Below are 16,953 nucleotides of genomic sequence, written 5' to 3' on the forward strand. Positions count from 1 at the left end.
TCATTCAGTGGTAAAAAGAAAAATAGACAACTTTTCATTGGCTATTATAAATGTAAAATCCTCCAGTCAATGCACCCCTTCTTGCCTACACCAGAGCCCTCCACTGCTACTTCCCCTCCGCTGCTACATCCTGCAGTGATGGAGCTGGCCTTTCCAGCATTTTAAGAACTCTCTTTATCCCCCTTACTTGCTGGGCCCCATGTCTTCACTATAAATGGTTTACTCAGTCATTTTTTGGAAGCGGTTCCTCTAGTAGTTCCCTGAAAATGGGTGCATGGAGAGAGGCAGGTAAAATTTTTACTCACTGAATGTCTGAAAACGAAGTTTATTCTACACCTACACATGATTAAGTTTTGGCCGGGTATAGAATTCTATGTTGGAAATAATTTTTTAGTCAACACATTATAATTGTACATATTTGTAGTGACAATTTGATGTTTCAGTACATATATGTGTTGTGTAATGATCAATCAGCATATCCAGCACCTCATACACTTGTCATTTCTTTGTGGCAAGAACATTCGAAAGCCTCTTTTCTAGCCATTGTGTCCTATTCATTGCCTTACTGTAAATGTGTTCAGCAAATAAGCCTTCATTCTTCCCCCTGACTGGGTGAAGCGTGGCTCCCACGCTGCCTGGGAGTAGGGGAAAGAAACTTGTCAGAAGGTCTTTCAGCCAGTGCTCCAACTTCAGCCTTCTCGGTGCCCACCTCAGAGCTACTTATTGCCTACAGTTTGGAGCCTTTCTGGAACTGTGCCACGTGAACTGCCTTGTATCTTGGTTTTCCCACACTTAGTTTATATTCCAGCTCTTTCTCCTCTGCTAAGTCAGTTACCTGTCACTAGTACATCAGTGTTCTAGCTTCTAAGTATTCTCCTTGCCCTTGTATATTGATGCCTTTATTCTTCTTTTGCTGTTACTCAGTGTGGTTTCAAGAGAGAGCAAAGGTAAATACATGTGTTCAATTTTCTATGCTTTTACCTCAACCTGTCTTGTAGATGGAGAAACTGAGGCCCAAGGAAGGCTAATGACTTGCCCCAGGTCATACGGCATAACCAGGTCATAAACAAAGTCTTCAGTTAGGTTCCCAGGCCAATGTTCTTTGTGAAAGAACTAAAAAGGTATGAAAACAGGAGGAATGCAGAAATTCAGCAGGGTGTTTATGTAAGGGGTTGTGTATAAAGAGAGAGTGCTCGTGGGGGTGGCCTAGAGAAAATGGAAAGAGATGGCCAGATAAAAAGGAGGTATTTTTATCCTTGGGTTTTTTGGTCTCTTATGTTTATTGTCTACATAAACAAACCCCTTTCTGTGTTTATCACTATCCTATTGCAAGCCAGATTCTTCACTATTTCTATTCTATACTCTACTCTTTCCCAGCAATATATAGTATTTTTAAAATGTGCTTCTACTCAAATTACCCATATCTTCCAATGCTTGCGCAGACTCCTCATTGCCTCTGGCATAAACTTCAAATCCCCCGCTATTCAGTAATCTTGAACCAGGAAGGGAGAGGGGACGACAAGGAAAAGTAGAAGGAAGAGATGGGAGCCACTTGACAAAAGAAGGGACGGAAAGTATTAGTGACAGGGAAAAGAAGTTAAAGATGACACCAAAGTGATAAGCTTGGGTGGCTGGGGGGAATTGAAACAGCAAAGTCAGAGATGCTGTTGAGCTCGGTTTTAAACATGGTAATGTAGAGAAGGCAGTATGGTGGCCACACAGACACAGACAGGTGTGAAGGAGGTGGCCTTGCCTCCCAGGATTGCTCACGTGCTTGCCAATCCCATGTGATAGCTCCCAGGATCACCAAATCAAAGGGAATCTTTTTGGAGCAGGGACATGAGTGTGTTTAAGTAGTAGAGAAGGAAGAACAAGAGGGGATGGAGTGGATCAATATTTCTAATGTATAAAATGCTCTTTTTTTCTGTCAGAACTGAGGTATACCTAAAACATAATTGCCTGATTCCTGCTGTGATGTTGATAACTATATTAGTTTCTTATTGCTGGTGTGACAGATCACCACAAACTTAGTGCCTTAAAACAAGACAAATTTATAATACTATCTAACAGTTCTGGAGGTCAGAAGTGCAAAATCACTGGGTGAAAGTCATATGTTGGCAGGGCTGGTTCCTTCTGAAGGCTCCAGGGGAGGATATTTTTCTTTGCCTTTTTGGATTCTGCCTTCACTCCTTGGCTTGTGGCCCCTTCCTCCAACTTCCAAGCACATCACCCCAACCTCTGGTTCCATTGTCAAATCTCCTTTTTCTGACTTTGACCCTGTTTCCTCCCTCCTATAAAGACCCTTGTTATTACCCACCTGGATAATGCAAGGCCATCTTACCTATCTCAAGATCCTTAAATTAATCACATCTGCAAAGGTTTATTCTGCCATGTAAAGTAATATATTTATCACTTCTGCGGATTAGGACATGCGTATTTGGGGGAGGGGACCATTATTCCACCTACCACACTTTCTGATAGTGCTCATGACCCTCCGTTCTTGTCAAGATATGATCTCTATATGTATTGATACTAATGAATGTGAATAAGTGAATAAATGAATGAAGACCTTTCAGTGATTGAACACATATTTATTATTTGGTCCATTATGTGCTTGGTCATGTTTTAGACTATTTTCAGAGGATATCTAGGAAACTAGTGCTTATTCTACAAACTTGACCCTGCTTGGTCGCAAAGTAAATTCTCTGTCATATTAAAATGGCTGCGAGTTCATTGATTAGCATGGACTTAAAGATCAGAGGAGAGAAGAAGGCAAGCCTGTGTTTATCATTCTTGTTTAAAGAATTTAACTGCAATAAAAATAAATAGGAAAAGAAAGACATAGACGATCAATGGATCCTGGTCATGGCTAGGCACTGACCCCTTAGAGCCACTCGCCTTAGCCTCCTTTGCCTGAGCTGACTGGTTCATGGCTTGTGTTGGGATGCACACAATACTATTTCCAGGAAAGGGCCTCCCAATCTTCGGGTAGGAGGGTGGGGATGGGGGAGGTTCTGTCATGTGACTTTGTAAGCCCTGTACACAGAAGCCCAGAGTGCATGCCTCACAGTTGGCTGTGTCATGGGACCCTTCCAAAGGCACCTCTGGGATCACTGTTGTATTTGGAAACTTCCTGGTTCCATCCCCGTAGTACCTCTTTAGAATATGCTGCACCAGGTTGTTCAGAATCCTCGTGGTGCTCTCTGGGGAGAATTCAGGCATCTCATATTGGGACCAGGTACACTTCTGGCACCTCTGAGCAAAGAGTCGCATAACCACCTGGCCCTGGTCCGTCCGGCGTTCCCAGTATGTGTGGCACAGAATCTGCACTCGGGCGGAAGCCCAACTTCGGCAGCATAAGGAACACTGGAACCTGCAGTCAGAGGGAAAATGCCCATTGTGTCCTCAACTGATTGTTAATCTGAGGGAAAACAGTCCTGCATCATCTCTAAGACCCCTTTTAATTCAGAAAAGTTCACGTAATTTGGATTGTCCCAGTCATTGACAAACAGGAACAAGGGAGATCGTGTTTCAGATAAAACTTTTTCCTGTGACTCACTGAGCTTCTACCCATATGTGGTCCCCAAGTCTACCTTTTTGCTAGTAAAACATCTTTAGATGTCTCAGAGGGGAAATAATTTCTGTCTTCTGCCAGAGAAATGTGTTCCTCATTATGGTCACAGAAAACTTTGATAAAGTACCTGTCACGAGGCAGGCACCGCAATAGGTGCTTTACAATGTTATCCCATTTCACCTTTAAAGCATTCCTATGAAGAAAGCATTGTTGAACCCAATATCCAGATAAGAAAACCGAGTCATAACAAGGACACACAGGGTAAGTGATAGAGGTATGTTTCTAATCTCAGGCATTCGAAATCAACCTTATTTACCTGTTATACCACATTATCTCTAATGAGCAACATGTCTAGTCTTGCACCTGGAGAAACAGACTCGGACCTGGAGCCCTAATACTTGAGTTGAAGATCCAAGTCCATAGTTTTCATCAGGGGGACCCTGCGTAAGGCACTTTCCTTCTGTAAGCTTCAGTTTTTACATCCATAAAATAACATTCAAGGGTTTTTTTGTCAGCATCAAATGAGACAATGTGTAAGAAAACACTTATAAAACTCAAAATGCTTTTCAAAAGCTGATATTTTCCAAAAGTATGTTGGTAGATTGGTAGATCCTATCTCAACATGACTATCAAATTAATTCATCTGAACTGGAGAAACATCTTCCTGTTTGGGGGTGGGGGGTGGGCCAAAATGAAAAAATTTACATCACGAGTCCCTCAAAGAGCTCTGGCTGGTGTGGACAGAAATACAACTCACTGGATCACAAAGCAGAACAAAATGACTGCTATATAGAGTCTGGCACGTGGCTTGAAAACTGTTCTGTAGAGCCTTAGGAGGCTTTATTTAAGCAATGGATTCTGTAGCTAAAAATAAATATATACTGTATTTTATATAATATGGAATATAGAAATATATTATTTATAAATGCATTATTTTAAAATATAATGCATATTTATATATAATTATATATACATATATGCATATTCTACAGTTTTTTATCTTATCATTATGGGGTAAGATTGTCCCATTATCTTATGAGAATGTAGAAGGAACATTTACTCTGCCCAGGAAGACCAGGGAATGCTTTTAAGAGGAGGTGGCACTTGAGTGGTCCTTGAAGAATAAGTAGGTAGAAAATGAGGAAAGGGCCTGCCAAACAGGCAGGGAACCATAAGGAAGGGTGCGGAAGTCTGACAACGCATGGCATGGCTAATAGTCTGTAAAGAATGGCCTATCAGGGAGCAGGGTGTGCCTGAGGTGGGATAGGGGCAGGCAGGCAAGCAGGGTAATAGATTACACGAAAAGTAGACTGAAGGCCCTGTGTGCCATATAAAAACAGGGGACTTGATTATCCAGGTCAGGAGTCCTCACCCTCCTAACATGGGCAAGGAAGCTGGTTCCTGCAACCTGGAGGCTTGCTGGGGATTAAAGAGGGAGAGGGCCAATAAGGGAGGGGTTACTTGGGAACTTCAGGAACGAGGTTTTCAATTTAGTTTTTACAGCATCATTCTCTCCTAGTTTCCTCAGGCCTTCAGTAAAGTAATGTTCAGAGTGACTGCTTGATCTTAGCCAGTTCTTACGGCATTAAAGGAAGGACCCAGTCCCAGGCTTGGACTGAACAGGGCCAGGGCTTGGAGAGCTGCTGCAGCCTGGGGAAGTCTGTTAGCACTGATAGGGAGACTGCAGGAGACTCTAGAAGGTAGTCCAGAACAAATGGGATGGCAAGAGAATAGAAGGGCAGATTTCTGGAACATGGAGGAGTTCTTCAGGGTTTTCCAGAAATATTTAGGGAGGGAAACATAGGAAAAGAAGAAACTTCCTGTAGTTAAACAAGAGGGAGGCTGGAGTTTTATCATTTAGACACTAAAGAGCACTGTGACCACAAAAGGACGGGGAGCCTGGTGACATTTATTCTTTTCAACAAGCTCTCAAAAGAATAAATAATGCTAAGCTGAGCCTCTCTGCTCAGAAGGTCTACTGCTGGGGAAACCCACGCTCACCAGCCAAAGGCTCGCTGTTGGTACTGCTTCCATCCCGGGGCCACGCAGTCCAGCTGAAGGTCCCCATCCAACTTCAGGGTCTACTTGGCCAGGGGTTTCACCTCCCGGATCAGTTCTTGAAATGTCTGCTCCCACGTCCAGATATCCAAAACCATTTTCTTCTGAGGCTGAATCAGAGTTCAGTGAGTACCTTTCAGTGTTGCTGGATTCCCAGCTAGAGAAACACAGTTTCAGTTTCCGTGTTCAGTTCAGTTTCAGTTTCTCTGTTCAGTTAAGTTTCAGTTTCTATGTCTGGACATGAGCTGTTTTATAGCCTTCATTTTAGACTGTTTAGATATACAGAACAAATCTTTGTTCCGAAGACAGAGAGCAGCAGAATTTTGTTCGTTTGAACAGGCCTTGCTGAGAGAAATGTCTGAGTACAGAGCTCTATTCTAGATTCTGGGGTGACATGTAAATTAGCTTTCAGTTTCTTTACCTCTCACTTTTATAACAGGCAAAGCACTACATGCAGCACTGGGATAAAGGAGTATCTTGTGTCTAAGGAACAGTTCCTACCCCCGCAGATGCTCATACCCTGGTGGAGACATGGGCGGTGAGGGTGTTCGACATTCATTTCACGCACATGATGATTCCTCACCGCAGTCCCCTAAGGCGGAATTATTCCTGGTATTTTGCAGGTGAACTGCACAGAGAGCTGAGGTACCTTGCCCAAAGCCACCCAACTAGAGTAAGCAGTAGAGGTGAGACTTGTGAATCTCAGTCTGTGTGGATCCAAAAGCTGCAATGTCTCCACTCACCCCACTGCTTGAGAAGAGCTGAGAATGGTATTTCAGGTTCCAGGCTAGCACACTGGAGCCATCTTGAAACCCTGAACTAGTGGTTTTTGTCTAGGGAGATTTCCTGGGTCCTGGGGGAGGAGAATAGCTGCATGAAGGGATTATTTAACTCTGCCATTCACTATGTAAATTATCCAGAAGGTCAGTGTACATGCAGATGTGGAAGCCGTCTTTCAGTGGTAGGATAGAGAGAATTCCTATTCTGGGGTGAGGAGTTTGGACTAAATGATCCTTAAAGACACTTCTAAGTCAAAGAGTTTGGGATTCTAGAATGTAAGCTTTGTCCCCTGGGGTTTAAATTCACATAAGGGAAATAGGACAAGCAGGACGCTTATGTCTTTGGAAGCCCCACTATAGCTTCTGTGTCTAAGACAGGATCAGCCCAGCTTTCAGCTGTCTGGAAGCTCTCTGAACCCTGTCTTTTTGGGCTTTTATGGAGGTTTCATTATGTAGGCATGATTTATTAAACCATGGACCATTAGTGATCAGCTCAACCTTCAGCCTCTCTCCCCGCAGTGTCACCTGGACATTGTAGGGTGAGGCTAAAAGTCCCAACTCTTTGATCATGGCTTGATCTTTCTAGTGACCAGCCCCATCCTAAGGCTACCTAGAGGCTGCCAGCCTTCAATCAGCCATTAGCACACAAAAGTGGAGATTCTAAGGATTTTAGGAGTTGTAATCCAGGAAACAGGGTCAAAGACCAAATATATGTTTTACAATATCACAGGTAGGCTTTGAGATTTGAGAGCCTGGAAGAAGCCCACTACCTTCCCCACCACCAAAAAGGAATAGAAAAATAAAGACAAGAAAAAGAAGAAAATTTTGGCCCCTTTTACAACCACACAATGTATTTAAACTACTTTCATTTTTTGTATTGAGGCATGGTAACTCCAGGATCATGGAATTGTGGAACTTGGTAGTTGGAAGGGACTTAGATATTATCTTGTTATCCTCCTCCCATCTCACTGAGACCCAGTGAGAGAAAATGACTTACCCAAATCGCACAGTGTGATAATGGTAACCTTCAGGCTTTCATCGACTGTTGGGGCCTTATCATAGATTGGTTAATACCCATCCAAAGCATCTGACAAAAATAAATAAATAAATAAATAGATTGGTTAAAAAATTGCTGAGAGACAGCTGGAAAATAGGAAGAATCCCCAAAGGGAAAAAAGCACAGATCAATTCTGAAAAAGAAGGGCATAGAAAAATTTAGATTTTTGACAGCTCAGAGCTGAAATGAATGGATCAGCTAATCCTAGAATGGCAAGTAACATCCTTCCCCTGTTCTTGCCCAAGACCGACATTGGCGACCAATCCTCACAACTTTCTCTCAGGGTTTGGGTGTACCTTCAGAGTCCCTCTCATCACAATGTTCTAGGCAGCCACTACCAACTGACTGGTAGATGAAATAACATTTTTGCCAGTCCTGCAATAGTCCAACTCTCTTACTTTACAAGTTGCAGGAACTGAAGCCAAGATAGATCTGGTTTAACCAAGGCTTAAATTTAGTTTTTTTAATCTTAGGTATGCCTCCATTTTTGGAAAGTCACATGACTCATCACAAATAGGGCTAGCACAAAGCTTAACACAAATAAATGTGCTCTTCTTGAGGACATTTTAGGCTTGGAAAGAAAGGAGGCTAGACATGAGGGATAAGGATTTATGGATATTGGAGTGAAAAAGGAGATGGAGGCCCTGTCTATGGAACTTGGCTGGCAAGGCCAGCTCTTCCCCCAGAACACATGTCCAACCTCTGTCTCGATGGCCGACTATCCTATAAAAGATATAACAAGAAGTAAAACAAAGTGTTATAACAATGAAAGGGAAGTTTAACATAACTAGCTCCATTTTGCTTTTGACCCACTGCGGTAATATCCTTTAGTTTAAAAGCTTCTGCTTATCTCTGCACATAGGCTAGAAGAAAGGGGACAACCATCCCTTTTCCAAAACTAACTCCTGGGGAGATAGGGAAAGTATACACACAAGTATCAACACTACATGAAAGGTTTTTAGGAGCATTCTGATCTTCATCCTCCATAGTTAACTGATCAAGAGCAAAGAAGTTTTACAACCTCCTCAGACCCTCACTGACGCCCAGATGTCTGTGGTCCTCAGTTACCCCTTGCAACCCAACTCCCTTACCCCTTCCTTTAAGACAAAAAGGAGCCTAAAATTCATACTAATTTAAGATGATTCTTTGGGATATAGTTTACCATCTTCTCAGTTTGCTGGCTTTCCTTGTCCCAACACCTTGCCTCTTGACTTATTGGCTGGGCTGCAGCGAGTGGTACGAGCTGGACCTCCGTTACAGGATGACATCTGGAGCCACCTGCTGCTCAGGCCCAGGGGCTAAGCCTGCTAAGAAAACCGATAGTGACCAGGTTTATTCTGCCCACATGCAACAAGACAATAACTGTGGTGATGGGTTTTGCAAAAGAAAAAAAGATTTTATTTACAAGGCTACCATGTGAAGAGACAGAAGAACAAATCTCAAATCTACTTCTGCAAAAATAGGGGCTGGGATAGAAAGTGTGATGGTCTAAAGTATAGAGAAAGGTGATTGGCAGGTAGGAAAAATGAGTTAATCAGGATTTCTGTGCAGGTATAATCAAGCTCCATGTCTCCTCAAAGGACCCTTATGTGGAAAATGGCATTGTTAGGATGATCTGAGGGTGGAGTTTTTGACCCTCTGACATCAAAAGGTCACTCTGCAGGCACCCACATAGGCCCATTTGAAGGGTTGGTGGTCTCAACTGGCCTGAACTGGACAAAAGTTGCCCCCTAGTTCCTGAAAAATCACTATAAGCACCTATTACTATAGTGCCTCACAGTCAGAGATGTTATCAATAAGAAAGCTAATAGGAGTTTACTTCTGTATTGTTTGGATAGTGACTTAGTAGTGGGAGTTTCAAGATCAACTAGAAAAGTAAGAGATTAAAAGCGAGCAAGGCAGGTTGAGTTTAATCAAGCTTAATCAAGTTAGCCTTCAGTTCCAAAACCATTCAAAAGAGCAAAGATCATACTAAAAAAAACCTCGGAGAAAGAACCAGAAAAAATGTGTAAAATCAAAAAAACTAAAACAAAAATGTACAAGTTTTCAAGGAGGGGGGAGTTTGTTTCCCAACGTCTGTGAAAACCTGCTTGGCCTCAGGCCTCTCGAGGTCCATTGCTGCGATGTTGGGGTTTGCCTCGATAGACAACCATTTGGATATTTTTTGGTAGAGAGAACTTCCACGAGCTTGAAGAAAGCTGAGCCCCAGAGAGGAGAGGTGACCAGCACAGAGCTGCTCAGCTAGTCAAGGCCACTGACGCCCATTCTTGACAGCCACTTCCTCTTTTTCAGCACAGGTGATCCTTTAACCAGTGGCAGAATTATCCATGCTCTGTTCCGAGGCTGTGGTGAACATGTGCCCTACAGAAAGAAGCAGGGTCTTTAACCACCTCCACACTAAGCCAGTGTCAGGAGACAAGTAGCTCAAAACTATACCCTTTAATGAGCTTTCCTCCTGTCCTGACTCACTTTACCAAACCCTCTCTCCTGTCTCCAGGGATCACTTCCCAAATTAACTGTTGAACCAAGTTCTTCTCTCAGGCTCTGCTTTTAGAAGAACCTCAACTAAAACAAAGAGCAATTCATTTTATTTTTCTTCGTTTTCTTCTCATGTATAAAACAGTCAGTTTATAGCACTATTGTAAATCACTTGGAAGTCATCACTCTCATCCTCATAAGCAAGAGAAAAACTGAACAAACTGAAAATCAACATATTTTGTTAAATCCATCAGAGAATTGAGGTCACAGGGAAGACTGCCACCCTGAAAACCAGAGAGACAGATGGGTGAGTACTGGGAATCACACCTTACCAGAGCCAAAGCCCAGGAACAGAAGCCCAAAGCTGGAACTACTTACTGGTAGGGTAGGAACACTTTAAACTATAATTGGTGATTGCTGGAAGCTCAGTCAAAATAAGCATGAGAATTAGAAGCTGCAGGGGGCTCAGTTTTAAGGGGGTGGGTTCCTTCCATGAGTTTTACCTCCAGAAGCCCCGCCAGGTTGTCACTGTGAAGATGGAGAAAAATCTTCTTGTGCTTCTAGTAGGGAAGGAGAAAAATAACCATTTTTTGAAATACCAGATCCCTGTGTTCTCCCTAACACTGTCTGCCCTCAAGGGAATTTTCAACAGAGCATTACAGACTTGAGTTCATCAAAGCCTGACCAACCTGAGAGAAGGAAAATATCCAATGCCGGCCCTCTCTAGTCTCAATGTTGAGGTGGGAACTAGCCCCCTTTTTCCCACATGTGGCTTCCTTTCTGCATGGCAATGAGCACAAAGCCCACCACACTTGCAGTGACAGGAGAGGAGAGAGCCTGGCATAAGCTCAAGGAGGCAGGACCACCTGTGCGCTTTTCTCTGGGCAAGGAGCCAGGTCCCACCCAGTTGAGACTGTCTCTACTCAGCTCGTAATATCTGGGGGAGAAATAAAGAATTCAATCAGTCATCATAATTTCTAAACATACTGCAAGAATCATTAAGCCACCAAGCCATGGAAGAGATTTTAAAGGTCCTCTAAATCCCATTCTTTACTCGTTGGTGTTGTCATAGTTAACATTTGAATTATAAGTAAAAATTCGTATACTATCCCTGAATAAGTCAATGGGGAAAGTAATGGACTTAAAATTAGAAGACAAGGGTATAAATTCCACCTCCAACGTTTACTGAGTTACTTAACATCTTTGATCCTTAATGTCCTTGTCTGCAAATGGAAATAATAATACCCATCCGTTAGATTTAATGATATATATACCAATATAATATACTTATGGACCATAATGACAAAGTATCACACAGTATTATTTCAGGAAAGAAAGATATGAAGAGGCTTGAAGTAATAGCATTTGGATGGAACAGAACATTTGAACTCAATATTTAAAGACTGAGGAAGAGATAAGGGCCCAAATATGGAAAAGAGATAATTAAACCAAAAATCTAGAAAGTGTGTGTTAAAGAGGAAAAAACCAAAAGATAAGATGAATAACTAAAATGTGGAGAACTTTATCTCTTAGAATGCAGCTTCACCCCCATACTTACATGGTCCCTGCAATAACTCAACGGCTAACGATCTTACCAAGGATGATTTCAGAATGGACGCATCTAATGGATCTTTATAAGGTACAGGTGTCCAGGCCCGCCTCTGGAAATTGATTTCACAGGTCTAAAGTAGGGTCTTGGATTTTTACAAAGCTCCAAGAATGATACTGAAATATACTCCTGGATGAAAATCACTATAAATAAAAAATCTGAAGCTCAGGAAGTTCGAGTGACTTGCCAAGGTCTAACATTGTGAGTGGCAGAGGCGGGATGTGAAGCAAGGTCGTGTGCTTTCTTCCGTGGTGAAATCCGGAAGGCAAGGTCAGCCTTGAGTCTAGTCATTATGGCTGAACTGACCTGGCACCAGAAAGCAGCTTGCTCTCTGATGGACAGAGTCCAGGAGACAGCCCCAGACATAAAGTACGAATTTAATTAATGGCAGAGTATGTTGAAAGCAAGAGAGGACAGAGCAATGCAGACATCATTTAGGGCCATTACAATGCAAGGCTGAGGAGAGGCCACGCGGCCTGCCCCCGACAACGCCAATAGGCAAAGACTTGACTTTTTACCTCTGCAGATTGAATCTGGGCACGAGAACACAGCCTGGGCCTCAGTGACCTCCTGTGAGCCTCCTGATGTCGGTGAGAATTGCAAGCCTGTGCAAAGAGCAGCCAAGACCTCAGGAAACAAGCAGGTTCACCCAGGGGTGGTTTGGTGAGTATATTAAAGGACTTCTGCTTTTTTTTGCCTCAATGCAGATGTTCTGCAAAGATTCAGACTTGTCCCCCTCCTTCCCCAGGAAAATTCACGAAATTTCATGCTGGAGTAGTTTCACGATTTGACCTAGAGTCTTCCCCAGAAATTATTGATTTCTCCCAAGTTCATTCTGACAGATCATTTTCACAGCCTGTTCTGTGTACCTCTCTGTGGGGCACTGTTCAATTCTCAGCCACAGGATCATGAATTAGGTTTTCTGTTGTTGTTGGGGCAAAGAGGTCAATTCTCTCTCTCTCCCTGCCAGCTCTTCAAACAGAGATTTTTTATTTTTCCATTTTCATTTTTAAAAATACAGATACATTATAACTCTGGTTCTTGAGGAAAGGCTAGGCTGGCCCTGTGCACTTTAATTATTGGGTATCCATCACGTATATCAAGAATGGAGAGAGAGATCGGTGAGGGCCACTGCTTCAGAACAAAACCCACTATGTGCACAACACGCTCCGAAGTCAGCGGGCTGGAGATCACAGGTGGTGCATGTTGCTTGCGGCGCAGGACCACTGCACTGTTTTCCCTCCTTGCTCTTCCCTCACAGCCCCAGGATTTATAATGCTCTGTCTTATTCAATTTTGGTCACAGCTTGATGGATGTCATAGGCTGTAAACACTCCGACGTTTTACTTTTTGTGTGTGTTTTCTTCTACTTTGTGTTTATTATAATCCATGTCATCCAATAACAAAGTAATTTTTGGATCCACTTTTTGTTCTTGCTAAGCTCCTGAGGTTTAGGAAATGAATATTCAGAGGATGAATATGTGAAACTGAGCTGAAAATTATTCTGGCATAGATATATGGGGAGACAAAAATGCAATATTTTCCCAGGGAATTTGGTAAACATGAAGAGGACCAGATAAGGGCTAAGAGGACCTTGGTTTGAATTTAGGCTGTTGCCTAAATTGCCGATTGCCATAACCTAGATGAGTTCCTTCACCTACCCGCCTTGGCTTCCTTTTCTGTGTAATAAAGCAGTGGACCAGGTGGCCTCCAAGTTCATTTCCAGTTCTGGCATTCTGGGGGTGGATCAGGCCTCTGGCTCTACATTAGGTAATGCGGGAGGTCTTCCTCTATCTCGTGTTGGTGCTGTGATAGGCTGTCACAAAAGAGTAGTGGAGTGATGTCCTCCTGCATCATTGAGGTCAAGGGACTACCTCCTGGAAGAGCTTACTTTCCCCCAGAGAAAGCTGGGGAGTGGAGGTGAAGCTGGAAGAGGAGGAGGACAGTGTGTGTAAGTCAGTGCCTGGGAGGAAGGAAAGGTGGTAAAGTAGGTAGGATTACTCTCCATGAGGAAGGAAGATACTCTAGAATGATGGCTGCTTGAAAATAACAAAAAAAGACCTTCCATGTGCAAGAGGAAGCGTTTTATCCCTGATAACTCCAAAGAGCTGAACTATATGCAGGAGACAGAAACCACAAGGAGAGCAACTCACTTAACGTGGGGATGACTGAGCAAAACATTCCAAGCTGCACAAGATGGTACACGTCATACCATCCACCAGTTCCCTCTCCCTAGTGGTAGCCCAGGAATTTTTTTTTCTTTTTTTCTTTTGAGACAGAGGGCTAGAGTGCAGTGCCTTCATCATAGCTCACTACAACCTCAGACTCCTGGGTTCAAGCAATCCTCCTGTCTCAGCCTCCCCAGTAGCTGGGACTACAGGCGTGCACCACCACACCTGGCTAATTTTCCTATTTTTAGTAGAGACGAGGTCTCAATCTTGCTCAGGCTGGTCTCAAACTCCTGAGTTCAAGCGATCCTCTGGCCTTGGACTTCCAGAGTGCTAGGATTACAGGCATGAGCCCAGGATTACCACTCCCAGCCCCAGAATTTTGATGTAGCATAAAGAAGGCCAGATTAAGAATTAAAGACCTGAATTTGAATCCAAGCTCTGCCAGGACTGGGCTGCAATGCCTGGGTGGTTTGGCCATGTGATGAGGATATTGAATAGCTCAGCACCAAATGTCAGCTAGAGAATATGACTCTAAGGCCTCTCCAGTCCTCGATTTATGAAAGTCTTCAGGTGTAGCTCCCTTATCACCTGGAATTGAAAATAAAATATGGTAGAAATTGGCACGGCCCTGCTAGGTCTGGTGTAAGTCAAACTCTTGTTATAAGTGGGTTAAGTGGATGTTTGTTTACAAAAAGATTATCATAAAATCTAGGCTACTACATTCTCCATAGCTTTCTCAAATCCATGCACACACAATGATCTGTACTCATTTGTAGACTTCTAAAATGTTTTCATTCTTTTCTGCTTAATTTCCTTAAGTGTAAGTGCTAGACAGATACGAAGTATAACAGTACTATTGAGTACAGTTTTATAAATAAAACCCAGTAGAGAACTAAAACAAAGCAAGACATTATTTAGAACCTGCACGTACCAGGAGAGGCATGATATACTTTTATTCTGCCAAGACAAGTCGGCTTTGATGAAGAAAATCCATCTCCTACTCCTGACTCCATTCATTTTCAATGCCCTTCGCCTCCATTCTTTTAAGTCACCTAGTCCCATGGCCACATACTGGACCTTACCATGTTCTAGGTCATCTCTCTGTGTAACTACATCCAGCTGTCTAATTCTGCTATGCCCACCAAGCATATTGTTAGACCTTGCCGGTCCCTGACCTCTCCATCCATCAGTGCCTTTACCTCCTTTTCTCTTTAGTTTAGAAGATGTAGTCCAACACTAGAAATTGTCCCATGTGATGGTAAAAATCTCAACCCAGGATTAATCTACTTTCTGCTTTATTCAGGTATATAAGTAGCCTGCTGAGTGCTGTTAAGAAAACACACACACACACACACACACACACACAAACACAAACACACAGAGTGATGCCATTGCACACTTAGGTTCACCTATCTCAATAGAGCCTTCCATGTTGTCCATAAATCTCTCTGCTTTCTCTTCTCCTGCTTTGCTATAGCTATTTCAACTTGTGTTCACTATCCACAAAATTCCAACTCTGCTGTTTCATTGGCTTACTCTCAGGAGATGACCTTACCTCCTTCACAGGGAAAGCTAAAATCCTCAAATGAGAATTTCCTCAAATGTATGCCAAACCTATAAACTTTCTTTGGTCTGTTTCCATGCTTTCATCCTTGCTTCCTGCTTTAATAGTGGAGCATCCTTCAACCTAAGTTGAACAATGATGTCAGTCCTTCCCCCAAACCCTCACATTTTAGTTTCCCATATTCTGTATATCTACAGGTTTTTTTTACTGGCCCCTTCTACTCAGCATTTAAACATGTTGAGGTAAGTCTTTCTTGACTCAAAAAGCCCCCAACCTTGACCCAAAGTCCCCTTCCAGCTACCCCAGGCCCTTTCCCCCTGTCACAACCACAATTCTCAAATGAGGTGCCTCCACTCACTGATTTCCTTCCTCACTTCCCACTCGCCCCTCGAGACATTCCCGCTGACCTCTGTCCTCCACATACCACTGAAACTCATATCACCGTAGTCACCCTCAAATTCCTTATTGCTGAATCTACTGGGTAATTCTCCATCTTCATATTGTATACCATGAATTGTACACTGTGGTGTCTTTGAAACCATCTTTCTTTGACTTCTATGATACCACATAGGCTTGGTTTGGTTTGGTTTTGCTTTTTTCCTCAAGTTGCTGGCCACTTTCTAAATGTCCTTTGGAAGTTCTTTGTCCTGTGCCTTTTAGTGTTCCTCTAAGCACTGCCTTCTTGCCTCATGCCACACTCTTCCTGGGCTGTCCAGGAAGAGATTGCATCATATGCCCTGAGGCCAACAGACAGTCCCTATCTCTCCAGTTTTCTGACCTTATCCTCAGTTACCCTAGATGCCTCCACTTCGATTTTCACAGGACCTTCAATGTGTCCAAAATTTCATTTGTCATTTTCTTTCCCAAGCCAGCTTCTTCACCTTTGTTCCCTATTTCAGCCAATGACCTCACAGTCATCACCTACTAGTACAGCTGGAAGCCAGGATGCCAAACTGCTCCTTTGTCCATGTTCCTGAACACTGCATCAAACAAATCACCATACCCGGCCAATTCCTCCTCCTAAGTTAGTATCTCTCCAATCCCTTCATTTCCTCTGCTACCATCCTACCTGGGTTACCATTATCTCTGTCCTCCCTGACTCTAAGCCATTTTCTAAGCTGCACCCAGAGTGATCTATTTGGGTGACCAGTGGAGAATTTCATCATGCCAGTCCTTTGCTGAATAACTCCTAAAATAAAGGCCAAACTCCTCAATTTGACCCCAGAATGCTTCATGACCTGACCTTTGCTTATCTCTTTAGACCAGGGTTTCTCAACCTCAGCACTATTGGTATTTAGGGCTGAACAATTCTTTGTGGTGGGAGGTTTCCCTGTGTACTATAGGATGTTTAACAGCATCCCTGGCCTCTACCCTCTAGATGCCAGTAGCATCAGCACCCCAATTGTGATAACTAAAAATGTCTCCAGACATTGCCAAATATCCCCTGGAGAGCAAATTAAACCTAGTTGAGATCTACTATTTTAGGCTAATGTTTTACTACTCCCTACATCCCATAGGTTTGAAGTTCTAGCCATACTCAACTTTTCTCTAGTCCACTAATGAACCATTTTGTACTTATTTTATTATTTTTAATATTCATAAGAGCTTTATTGAAATAAAATTCACATACGCAAACAGACCAGGACCTGGCATAAATATTTCAT

General features: G+C 42.9%; 1 protein-coding gene across 1 annotated transcript; it reads right to left on the minus strand.

The window, feature by feature from the left end:
* Nucleotides 1-2,781: 2,781 nt before the first annotated feature.
* On the minus strand, nt 2,782-5,774 carry RTP4 (receptor (chemosensory) transporter protein 4). Its single transcript, XM_012640853.1, is given in 2 exon segments — nt 2,782-3,373; nt 5,576-5,774. Coding segments are annotated over 2 exon segments (741 nt in total). The 5' UTR covers nt 5,731-5,774; the 3' UTR covers nt 2,782-2,787.
* Nucleotides 5,775-16,953: the final 11,179 nt, after the last annotated feature.

The sequence above is a fragment of the Propithecus coquereli genome, unplaced genomic scaffold, assembly GCF_000956105.1.
Source record: "Propithecus coquereli isolate 6110/MARCELLA unplaced genomic scaffold, Pcoq_1.0 Scaffold10, whole genome shotgun sequence".
In the NCBI taxonomy this organism is placed as follows: Eukaryota; Metazoa; Chordata; class Mammalia; order Primates; family Indriidae; genus Propithecus; species Propithecus coquereli.